Source organism: Microcaecilia unicolor, chromosome 11 (assembly GCF_901765095.1).
Source record: "Microcaecilia unicolor chromosome 11, aMicUni1.1, whole genome shotgun sequence".
NCBI lineage: Eukaryota > Metazoa > Chordata > Amphibia > Gymnophiona > Siphonopidae > Microcaecilia > Microcaecilia unicolor.
The window spans coordinates 67,458,485-67,471,408 of record NC_044041.1 but is presented as its reverse complement, the minus strand read 5'-3'; the positions used below and the strand labels follow the sequence as shown (position 1 = coordinate 67,471,408).

General features: G+C 42.5%; 1 protein-coding gene across 1 annotated transcript in view; it reads left to right on the top strand.

The window, feature by feature from the left end:
- Positions 1-12,924, top strand: part of PCSK4 (proprotein convertase subtilisin/kexin type 4) — a 107,930-nt gene that overhangs the window by 93,787 nt on the left and 1,219 nt on the right. Inside the window, exons 13-14 of the mRNA XM_030220024.1 lie at positions 5,092-5,216; positions 11,039-11,158. Coding sequence (XP_030075884.1) covers positions 5,092-5,216; positions 11,039-11,158 — 245 coding nt within the window. The remainder of the gene's footprint in view (positions 1-5,091; positions 5,217-11,038; positions 11,159-12,924) is intronic.

The following is a 12,924-nucleotide window of genomic DNA, read 5'->3' as shown; positions in this document are numbered from 1 at the left end:
TGGCTGACAGGTTGAGCAGGATAATGCAACCTCACGAGTGGTCACTCAATTCGGGCGTGGTATGCAAGATCTTCTGAGCGTGGGGCACCCCCTCGGTGGATCTTTTTGCCACTCAGACCAATCACAAGGTCCCTCAGTTCTGTTCCAGACTTCAGGCCCATGGCAGGCTAGCGTCGGATGCTTTTCTCCTTCATTGGGGGAGAGGCCTCCTGTATGTATATCCTGCCATACCTCTGGTGGGGAAGACTTTGCTGAAACTCAAGCAAGATTGCGGAACCATGATTCTGATAGCTCCTTTCTGGCCGCGTTAGATCTGGTTCCCTCTTCTTCTGGAGTTGTCCTCCGAAGAACCATGGAGATTGGAGTGTTTTCCAACCCTCATTACTCAGAACGAGGGGGCGCTTCTGCATCCCAACCTTCTGTCTCTGGCTCTCACGGCCTGGATGTTGAGGGCGTAGAGTTCGCCTCCTTGGGTCTTTCTGAGGGTGTCTCTCGAGTCTTGCTTGCTTCCAGGAAAGATTCCACTAAGAGGAGTTATTCTTTCAAATGGAGGAGGTTTGCCGTCTGGTGTGACAGCAAGGCCCTAGATCCTCGCTCTTGTCCTACACAGACCCTGCTTGAATACCTTCTACATTTGTCAGAGTCTGGTCTAAAGACCAACTCCATAAGGGTTCACCTTAGTGCAATTAGTGCTTATCATCAACATGTAGAGGGTAAGCCTATCTCTGGACAGCCTTTAGTTGTTCGCTTCATGAGAGGCTTGCTTTTGTCAAAGCCCACTGTCAAACCTCCGCCAGTGTCATGGGATCTCAACGTCGTTCTCATCCAGCTGATGAAGCCTCCTTTTGAGCCACTGAATTCCTGCCATCTGAAGTATTTGACCTGGAAGGTCATTTTCTTGGTGGCTGTTACTTCAGCTCATAGAGTCAGTGAGCTTCAAGCCTTGGCAGCCCATGCTCCTTATACTAAATTTCATCATAACAGAGTAGTCCTCCGCACTCACCCTAAGTTTTTGCCAAAGGTGGTGTCGTGGTGTCGAGTTCCATCTGAACCAGTCAATTGTCTTGCCAACATTTTTTCCCTGTCCTCATACCCGCCCTGCTGAACATCAGTTGCATACATTGGACTGCAAGAGAGCATTGGCCTTCTATGTGGAGCGGACAAGCCCCTTCAGACAGTCCGCCCAAATGTTTGTTTCTTTCAACCCCAACAGAAGGGGAGTTGCTGTCGGGAAACGAATCATTTCAAATTGGCTAGCAGATTGCATTTCCTTCACTTACGCCCAAGCTGGGCTGACTCTTGAGGGTCATGTCACGGTTCATAGTGTTAGAGCCATGGCAGCGTCGGTGGCCCACTTGAAGTCAGCCACTATTGAAGAGATTTGCAAGGCTGCGACGTGGTCTTCGGTCCACACATTCACATCTCACTACCGCCTTCAGCAGGATACCCGATGTGACAGTCTGTTTGGGCAGTCAGTGCTGCAGAATCTGTTCGGGTTTAGAATCCAACTCCACCCCCCCTAGGCCCATTTTTGTTCTGTTCCAGGCTGTACTCTCAGTTAGATGCTTTCTTCGTAGGCAAATCCTTTTTATGTCCTCACCGTTGCGAGACCCAATTGACCTTCTTTGTTGTTTTGAGTGAGCCTGGGGGCTAGGGATATCCCATTTGTGAGAACAAGCAGCCTGCTTGTCCTCGGAGAAAATGAAGATACATACCTGTAGCAGGTATTCTCCGCGTATAGGAGGCTGATTGTTCTCACATACCCGCCCACCTCCCCTTTGGAGTTGTCTTTCCTTCTTTGCTTTGTTATCAAAGTGACAGGACTCTCGCGCGACGGGCTGGAAGCTGAGGGCCGTGCATGTGCGTAGCAAACTTTTGTTGCTAGGTAGATTTCCGATCTCGGGGGCTGCTGTGGACGTCACCCATTCGTGTGAACAATCAGCCTGCTGTCCTCGGGGAATACCTGCTACGGGTATGTATCTTCATTATATGGATGAGCAGACTGGATAAGCCATATGGCCTTTTTCTGCCAACATTTCTATGTTTCTGTTTAATTGCAAACTTTCTCTAGCAAATATTTCAGGCTTTAAAGACTACCCTCAAAATAGTGGTACATCAACTCCAAATGCTGCATTTCCATGCATCATGATTAATCAACTTGAGGACCATTTTACTACTACTCACAGTCACAAGATCAAATCAATACATTCCTCTTACATCTGCAAGAGTCTTATACATGTAATTTATGATTTGTACAACACTGCATCCAGAACAGCAGCAACTGAAATCTCAGCATGCTGAACAGCTTGGCTCAAAACATTGGGTCTAAGAGAAGAACGTTATGACAAGTTAGTAGACACTCCCTCTCTGGGAGATAGCCTTTTTAGTGAAAAAGTTGAAGATGCTGTTTCCCAGGTAAAAGACCACTCTTCTACAATCAAAAAGGTATCTGCTTAACCTTTGGACCAATCCTCACAAAATAAAAAACCTCCTCCATATCTGTAGAGAAAACCTTACCATTTCCAATATTTTTAGCAATTTTATGCCTGGAGAAGTTTCATCCATATTCTAGAATGCAAAACTCATGGCAACCACCACAAGACAGGTATACCTCCAGAAACAATACCCAAAAGATTGCAAACTCCAAGCACTTCAGCAGCACAAACTGCAAAACCATCTCCTTCTTTTTGACTCTATCTCAATGGGTGGTAAGTTATTAATTTCTCCAGTCATTGTCAAACCATTATGATGGATCACTGGGAGCTTATTTCCCAGGAATATCATTTGAATTTCATCAGCAGTCCTCCAAAGAGGGGTCCAGTAAGAGATCAAGACCCTCCACCTATTCACATCTATATTCTATGGGAAGAAATTCCAGCTGTACTACAAATGAATGCAATCAACTTCTCCCACTCTCCAACAAGGCAAGGGTTTTTAGTCAAGATTCTTCTTCATCCCCCAAAAGACAGGGAGACTTCAACCTACACTAGACCTGTGCGATCTCAACAAGTTTCCTCAAAAAGAGAGAAATTCAAGATGAATTCCCTTGCCACTATTTTTCCCCTCCTGAACCTAAATGATTGACTTGCTAAACTTGACCTAAAAGATGTCTGCACCCACATCCCAATTCATTCAGACCACTGGTAGTTTCTATAATTAACCTTTTCCATCACCATTTCCAATACAAGGTTCTTCCTTTTGGACTTTTTACTGCACCCTGAGTCTTTACAAAGTGTCTGTTGATACTTGCAGCTGTCCTTTGAAGAAGTGGCCACTATGGTTTTCCATACCTTGATGATTGGCTTATTTCAGGTCCTTCAAAGTGGGCAACAGAACACTCAGTAGCTGCTACTACATACATCCTGTAAAATTTAGGCTTCCTGATAAATCTGCAAAAATCTACCCTGATGCCGCAGTACAGATTGCATACTTTTCAACAAATTGCCACTTGGGTTTCTGTTGCATCCTCGGTCACAGCTCACCCTAGATTACAATTACTGGGTCATATAGCAGCAACATGTTATACCATTAGCCAGAATTCACATGAAACTACTTCCATGGCATCTCAAGCTACATTCTAACCATCACCTGCAATCCCTCAACAATTCACCACTCTCTCCTGTTGTGGCTCCTACAATCAAGTCTTGCAGTAGGGTGTCCTTTTCAGTCACAGCTTCCTCAGCTAAGTTTGACAACAGATACATCCACATTGTGCTGGGGTGCTCACCTGCTCCAATGGAAAACACAAGGAACAGTGACCCAACTTGAATAATGTTTACATTTTCGATGAAGATACAATGCCATACCCTGTGTTGAGAAGCCTGAAAGTTTTAATTTAGCAGTCAATTTAAATGTCATCTTTCAAACCATATATCTTCCAGGGCATTAAAATCAGTTAGCAAATTCCCTCAGCCGCAAGCTGAACCCATACAAGTGGAAGCTGGACAAAAGCACAACCCAAATGATTTACAATATATGGGACACTCCCATCATAAATCTTTTTGCTTCTCAGGGCAATGCTCAATGCACTTTTTCTGTTCCATTCGTCCAAGCCTGAACAAACTTGCACTAGATGCCTTTGCCATACAGTGGGATCAGGGCCTCCTTTATGCTTTCCCATGTTTTCCTCTCATCTCCAGAGTACTACAAAAAATTTGTGCGGACAGAGCGCACATGATGCTCATCACTCCTCAATGGCTACATCAAACCTGGTTCCCTCGACTACTAAGTCTCTCCATATGCAACTCAGTACTATTGGGTCATCATCCAATGCTTCTCACACAAGAGCAGGGCAAAATCCTTTACCTAAGAGTCTATCCTTGATGGGCTAGAGATTGAGCGGGACCTCCATGAAACACTGCCCAACCCTACGCATGCTCAGAAAAATCAGTCTGACTTTTCTGAGCTGGAGACATGATTGAGGCACACTAGGCTCCATCGGTGATGTCACCTAGAGTGTGGGTACATTCTCCTACTGTCTGCTGAGAACCCCTGTTACAGGTAAGCAACCTCACCATAACAATTTGCCTACAAATGTCATTACAACATTTTGAGCAAGATATTCTGAGATCGACTGGCCAAAAATGCCTTGAACTATTTCAATACTCCCCCCTGTACCACTGCCCTGATACCTACTCACAGTAAAATGCTTGTAGCAAACGCTGATGACTAACTGTATCTATTCCTTATCCAAAGATGATTGAATATTATTAACACTGAAATAAGCAATGTCTCCATGCTGACAGTTGTCCAATACTTTTCACTATTTTAAGAAATCCAACAACTCCCTTTCCCTATTGTCTTCCATATGTATGAAATCACCAAAAGTTAAAAACATGGCTGTTTAGGAAATATCTTAATAGTAAACTTTAATGCATTTAATGTTTTTTTTTCATTGTGTATATGCTTCCTGTAATCCACTGTGAGTCCTTGTTATTGGTTAGGCAAAGTAGAAATTTTAAATTAAATTCCTGACCATCTTCCTGCAATGCTGGCTATTTCAAGCTTGAGGAGTTGCATGGTGATGCATAGAGAAGAAAGTACTTTCTCCAGGACAGAGTTCTGTAAAATGGTTGCCTTTGTCTTCCCTAGGCCTTACGATACCAGCACAAAGGGTTACAGGGACTGGTCCTTCATGAGCACACATTCCTGGGATGAGAATCCACAAGGGGTCTGGTCTCTAGAGCTGCGCAACAAGGGTGATTACAGCAATAATGGTGAGAAATTTGTTCCTGGTAGGGTGTGAAGGGGAAGTGTTACCTTGGAAGAGAAGGTCTTGTAATCCCAGAGTGGTGGTTCCAACAGCATGGGTTAAAGATCACTCACTGCTAGCCATTTGATTTTTACTGAGTATCAGATTCAGGAAACTTTCTTGGTTTGAGTGTATGTGTCTATACTTCTGAAGTCTATTATTTAGGATCCTACTGGGTTCTTCTAACCTGGTCTGGCCATTGTTGGAGACAGGATGCTGGGCTCAGTGGAACTTTGGTCTGAGTTAGCATGACTTTTCTTATGGTTTTATGATTAAACAAAGCGAGGTATCCCCAAATGAAAAAAAAAAACCAGGTGATAATGCCCTTGGATATTGTTAGGTGATTTCAATTTTGATCAGGGTGCAAAGTCTTCTAGAAGTAGAAAGACCCTGGATTCTCTAAATAGAAAAACTGTCTATTGGCCTGATGTTTACTGATGGGGAGAGTATTTCCAATATTGCAATGGGTGAGCATCAGGGATCACATGATCAGTGGATGGTGATAGTTTATTCAAAAATTAGGAAAACTTTTAGTTGGAGAAATACTTAAGGAGTTGCCTTCTGTATGGAAAAATCTGCAAGTACGAGAGCTGTGGACAAAAAGGGAAGAAGATATTGTAAAGGCAAAAAATCTTTTTATTAGGTGAGTAAATAAAAGTAAGAAGAAAAAGCTGCTCTGATTTTCAAAGACACCTAAATCTTATAATATCAAACATAACATGACCCAATTTTTCATTCTATAGAAGTAATACTAGTATAGAATGAAACTTGGATCATATGTTTAGGAGACCAACTACCCTGATGCAGAAGTCAAAATGTGAATTCAAGTTGGTGGCTGGCTCTTGAGAGGCATTACAGATAAGTTGAACATTGAACACTTTTTTGTGTTTATTTTCAGAAAAGCTTCATAAATTTGGACCGATAAGGCTTGAGAACCAGGGGAACTGGATTTGATTCCCATTGCAGCTCCTTGTGACCCTGGGCAAGTCACTTAACCCTAAATTGCCTCAGATTCAAAAAAAATCTTAGATTGTGAGCACATTTGGTACAGAAAACGTACCTGTATATAATATGTAAACCACATTGATTGTGGCATGGGAAGGCTGTATATCAAATCCCTTCCCCCTTCCCCCCCTATTGGATTGCTTGTCCCAAAGATTTAAATATAAGTACACAAGTACATAAGTATTGCATACTGAGACAGACCGAAGGTCCATCAAACACAGCATCCTGTTTCCAACAGTGGTTAATCCAGGTTACAAGTACCTGGCAAGATCCCCAAACAGAACAATACATTTTATGCTGCTTATCCTAGAAATAAGCAGTGGAGTTTCCCCAAGTCCATTTTAATAATGGCTTATGGACTTTTATTTTAGGAAGCTATCCAAACATTTTTTAAACCCCGCTAAATTAACTGCTTTTGCTACGTTTTCTGGCAATGAATTCCAGAGTTTAATTACACATTTAGTGAAGAAATATTTTCTCTGATTCGTTTTAAATTTACTGCTTTGTAGCTTCATTGCATGCCCCCTAATCCTAGTATTTTTGGAAAGAGTAAACAAGCGATTCACTCTACCCATTCCACTACACTCATTTTATAGACCTCTATCATATCTCCCCTCAGCCGTCTTTTCTCCAAGCTGAAGAGCCCTAGCCGCTTTAGCCTTTCCTCATAGGGAAGTCATCCCATCCCCTTTTATCATTTTTGTCGCTCTTCTGTTTACCTTTTCTAACTCCACTATATCTGTTTTGAAATGAGGTGACCAGAATTGCACATAATATTCGAGGTGCGGTTGCACCATGGAGCAATACAAAGGCATTATAACATTCTCATTTTCATTTTCCATTCCTTTCCTAATTATACCTAACATTCTATTTGCTTTCATAGCCGCCACAGCCGCACACTGAGCAGAGGGTTTCAACCTATCATCAGTGATGACACCTAGATCCCTTTCCTGGTTGGTGACTCCTAATGTGGAACCTTGCATTACGTCACTATAATTCAGGTTCCTCTTTCCCACATGCATCACTTTGTACTTGCTCACATTAAACGTCATCTGCCATTTGGATGCCCAGTCTCCCAGTCTCATAAGGTTCTCTTGTAATTTTTTACAATCCTTTTGCAATTTAACAACTTTGAATAACTTTTGTGTCGTCAACAAATTTAATTACCTCACTAGTTACTTCCATCTCTAGATCATTTATAAATATGGTAAAAAGCAGCGGTCCCATTGGTGGTATCCATTGTGATTTGTTGTATACTCTTGAGCGAGATGTCCCTATGTCCGCTCTACCAAAAAATATCTTCAATTGTAAACTATGAATGAACTTTTCAAGGTCTATCCTAAACTGAAATGGATTGAACCTTTTGGTGGACACAAACGATAAACCTTTGGATAACACTGAAACTTGCGCTGGTGTCAAAATGGTACTGGACAGGTTGATCACGTTCAGTTCTTTTAGAACTGAGATCGTGTTCATGGCCGCGATCTGGGTTGCCCTCTGTTGTCTGTTGTCCGTCCCCCTCTGCCTCTTGTATTGCGTCCTCAGCGATTGTCTAAAAAATCCTCTGGATCACTGCCACTGGAAGAGCTGTCCGAAAATTGAAAGGCTTTAAATGTTACCTTTTTAGATCCAGTCTCTGGTGTGATTTGGTCTGTTACTGGTGTTTCACCATCCCCTTTCTTTTTCATCCATGGGTGTACATTCTGTTGCGTATAATCATTCTTGTCCCTTGTCAATTTCTTAATCTTGGACTTCCATAAATGCTCTTTAAATTGTTCCAAAGATTCCTTCAATTGCGCGTGTTTCTGCTGGAAGACTTGTTCTGAGACTCCCTCTTTCAACCGGTTGAGTTCTTTATCCAATAATCCTTCTCCTGTTGGAGAGCTATTCTGGATTGTTCTATAATCAAGAGCATAAGATCAAGGGAACATTTGTTGAGAATCATGTTCCACTTTGAAATAAATTCTTCTTGATCTTTAAAAATCTGGGGTGCTTTGTACATGCGTAAACCCCGCGGAATTTGCTCTGCTTTACAATATTCTATCAAAGCCAGACTATTCATCTCCAATCTTAGGATTTATAATTGGAAAACAGGGAGTCCCATTCCACTTCCCAGCCATCGCTCCCAGAAGATGCAAACCCTGTTGTGACATTTAGGAGATCGGATGCTGTTTCAGTGGAGAAACTAAAACCTGTGCACCATGAGTTGCTCACCATCGTATTCAGAAACACTGTCAAAACCTAAGTGGCTGCGCTGTACCACAATTGTACAAATGTACTCCACAACAAAATGGTAGAATATAAATAGATTGGTCACACTATCGCTGTGATAAAGGGGGGGTCTCATACAGTCAAAGGCAAAAATATTCTTATCAATAAGATGTGCCTTGCTCTTGTGACAAGCATAATCATAGACAACCCCCTACCTTCCGTGTCAATGTTTTATCCCTTTTTTTTACAGTGCTTATAGTGTCCTTTTTACTTCTTTTATATCAAATTTGAAACATCCATCTGTCCATAAGTGTGGCCAAAATGCTCACAATCTGAATTTTTTCATTTACTACAGTGGAGATAACAAACACTTATCTGCGTATATGTCCTTCGTAATCCTAGGACTCCTACCAGTCCCGACAGGTGCCTGTTTCGCTTATGTGCTTTGTCAAGGGACAGTCCTACGGATACAAAAAGATATGTTAAGAAAAAACATCAGCTTAACCTCCAGTAAATGAATCACTCTTCCTCTTGTCTCTCAACTCATGGCTTACGGTTTGTTCTCCTGCTGCTATTGATCACTCACTGGAAACCCAAAACATGGCGGTGGCGTTCTTTATGTGCACTACCGGAAGTGACGATTCAACCTTAGCATTTCTGCTTCACTTGTTGTACATTACATATAACATCCCCAATGGACATATGTATTCAAGCCATCGGGTTCCACCGTTCCCAGGTGAAATATCCAATAAGTTTCTCGCTGTAGTAATGTACGCTCACGATCTCCTCCTCTTGGATGGGGGGGGTGACATGCTCGATCACCTGACAGTGTAACGATTCCACTGTGTGTCCGTTGTTGACACAATGTTGTACCAACGGAGCTCCCAGATTGTGTGCAGTGATCTACAATCTGTGCTCTATCATACGAGCATTGAGGAATCTACTGGATTTACCTATGTAGATCTTGCCACATGGACATCTAATAGCATAGACGATGTATGTTGTCTGGCAGGTCGTGTAGTGCTTTAACTGGTATGTACAACCTTTATGGCTGAAAATTGTAGATTCAACAGTGAGATCACAAGTTTTGCAACCAGTTTTGTTGCACTTGAAATGTCCAGGCTGGGTCAATTCCGGTTCATCTTTAACTTCAGGTAACATTGCGGGACTTAGTATTTCTTTTAAGTTTCTTGCACGAGAGAAAGCTGTTCTCACTCGGTGCTGTTTGAACAGTGGATGCGCCTGCATCACATCCCAGTGTTGTCTAATGATCTTCGACACCTTCTCTCCTCCTGGAGCAAACTGCATAACGAATGTCATAATGTGTTCTTCTGATTCTTTACGCGCTCTTGTTGATAACAGGAGATCTCTATTGTTGTACTTTGCCCGGCAAAATGCTCGCTTAAGAACTTTCTTGGGGTAACTCCTTTGCACCAAGCCCATACCAAAATTCCCAGCTTGCTGTATAAAATCGGCATCAGACGTACAAATTCTCCTAAAACGAAGAAACTGCGAGAATGGTAAACTGTCTCGCAAAGGTCTTGGGTGACAGCTACTGTATTCCAAAATTGTATTTCTGTCAGTGTGCTTTTTGGTGGTCAGAAGAAGTGTGAAGTGACCTCAAAAGCAACAATAGCTAGGTGGATTAAGGAGGCCATTGCCTCAGCATGTATACTCAAAGGATGGCTGATTTCAACCATTCTGAAGGTGGCTCCTACTTGGGCAAAATGCAGTCTTGTCACTCTACAAATATCCTATGGAGGAATACCTGGTCATCCTTATACTCATTTGAAAAGCACTATTGTTGAATGGATGTTAGGCTTGCCAGTATGCAGCTTTTTGGAGCGAGGGTGTTGTCTGTGGGTTTTGCAGTTTCCCAGCCCTAGACGACGCTGCTTGCTACTTCCCACACATCTGGACTGGTGCGAAGGGATGCTAAGGAAGTAGAAGTAGAAATTAGGTCTTATTTGCTAATTTTCTTTCCTTTGTCTCTCCAGACCAGTCCAGAACCCACCCAGCATCTGCATTTTTAAGATGCTTGTGAAAAAAAGAGCAAAGCAGAGGATTCAAATCAAAATTGTTTCACTTGTTTTCAGGCTCTTAATTGAGCAGTGTTCTAAGTTTCTCAGTTGCTATTTGTTCCCTAGTTAGTTGGACATTATAAGTATTTAATTATGTATCTTCTGGCCTTGGTATGGAAATATATAGCTGGTTGTATGCTGCACAGGATACATATAGGTTTACCTTGAAGTCAGTAGTTCTCAGACTTCATCTGCTGTTAGGAGTGCATAAACCCACGTGTCTGGAGGTACTAAAGGAAAGCAAATTGATAGGTAAGACCTAATTTCTCTTTATTCATCTATTGTTTATACATTCCATGTAAAGGAGAAGGAGCAATACAATGCAGATAGTCAAGCTTGTACATATGATTGTTTGGGGGGGGGGGGCATTCTTAGACAGAGTGCATAGGGAAATGTCCTTATTCACTAACATCTGTATTAACAAAAAAATGTGAAAATCTTTGGCATGAAAGAAGCATAGAGATAATCTTTCTTACTGTCTCTTAACCAGGTTTTCTATTCAGTTTCATGCTGCAGCTTTATGGAACAGAGGAAAACATGATGACCAGAAAGATAAAGAGCTCTGTAGTGAGCAAGTGCTTGAGGTGGACAGTGGAGGGTGCATGTGAGGGTACGTGACCTTTTCCTATCTCTTATCTCTCTATATAAAAGGCAACCCCAACGTTCTGAAGCCTCCACGGAAGTTGAGGCGCCCGAGATATCCGGTGTGCCCTGGAGTGTCTGCACCGCCCTCGCGTCAAAACGTCATGACGTCGAGGGCGGAGCTATAACACTCGAGGCCCGAAACCGAAACGCCACAGGCACGGCCACGGAGGCGCAGCAAACAAAAAAAAAAAAAAACCCTACCCACACACAGCGACGCCAACACCGAACAAGGCAAGTAGCTCGGAGGGAGGGGGCCCCTTGCTTACACCCGTTTCATTGCCCTCAGAAACGGGCATTTATTCCTAGTCGTCCATAAAGTGAAAGCAGGAGAGAGTGGAATGCTGCAATTGTGTTCCCTAACTCAGCGGTTTTCAAATCTGTCCTGAGGAACCACCAGTCAGTTGGGTTTTCAGCATATCCACAGTGAATGTGCATGAGAGAAAGAGTTGTATATAATGGAAGTAACAGGTATGTAGATCTTTCTCATTCATATTCACTGTGAATATCCTAAAAACCCGACTGGCTGGTGGTCCCCTAGAACCTATTTGAGAACCATTGCCCTAACTTCCAGCTATGTTCTTGCAGCAGAGTTGTGTGAATGAGTTCACTGTTCTATCCACCCACAGGAAACATTTCCAGCTAGACCTGGGGTGGGCAACCTTGGTCCTCCAGGACTGCAATCCTTTCAGGTTTTTTTCAGGATTTCCCCAATGAATATGCATAAGATCTATTGCATATAATGGAGTAATGGAGAGGAGTGGCCTAGTGGTTATGGTGGTGGACTTTGGTCCTGGGGAACTGAGTTCGATTCCTGGCACAGGCAGCTCCTTGTGACTCTGGGCAAGTCACTTAACCCTCCATTGCCCCATGTAAGCCGCATTGAGCCTGCCATGAGTTGGAAAGCGCGGGGTACAAATGTAACAAAAAAAAAATAGATCTCATCTATATTCATTGGGGAAATCCTGAAAACCTAACTGGGTTGCGGCCCTCAAGGACGGAGGGTGCTCACCTTTGAGCTAGACCATGGTGCAAGCAATCTTCAACCATCAATAACTTGGTATGGATCAAGACTCAAACATTTAGAGCAGAGTTTTATCAAGACTCAAATGTTTAGAGCAGAGTCTTTTTCTTTTTTTCAGCAGGCTTTTCATATTGGTCAGGAGCCTTGTGACTTCTGCTCTTTATCTTTGTGGTTTGAGTTCTTTGGCTTTCATGTTTTCATTTTATTTATTTTTTTATTTTGTACTAATTTCACTTTATTACGAACATATTGCGTTGTAACAAATGGCAGTCTAGTAAATATTTTTAAGATTAATATTATTATTGTTACTATTACTGTTGTTATTATTAACAATAATACCCCAAAGAACCAAGATCTGAAGGTGTGTCTGTTGGGACTGTTAAAGGGAGGAGGGGCTAAATGGAAAAAGACTTATGAGAATGGGGATTTTTATAGCTAGGTGTGATATTGCTGCTCATTGTAAACAAAGTGGAGGACCCACAGTTCATAGCTGGAAAGTACAAATGGGGCCCCTCCTATGGGTATTAAAGAGGCTCACTGACAAAAGGAAAAGAATGGAAATGCTTGGAGTAATTGCTGGGGAAACCATTAGTGAGGTGAAGAGGTTTAGGTATACAAGGGAGGAAGGGGGATTCAGGGGGGGAGGGTTAGCTCTAGAGAGGGCACACTAAAGAGCCAATGATGAGTCTGTGCTTGTTAATAATAAGGTA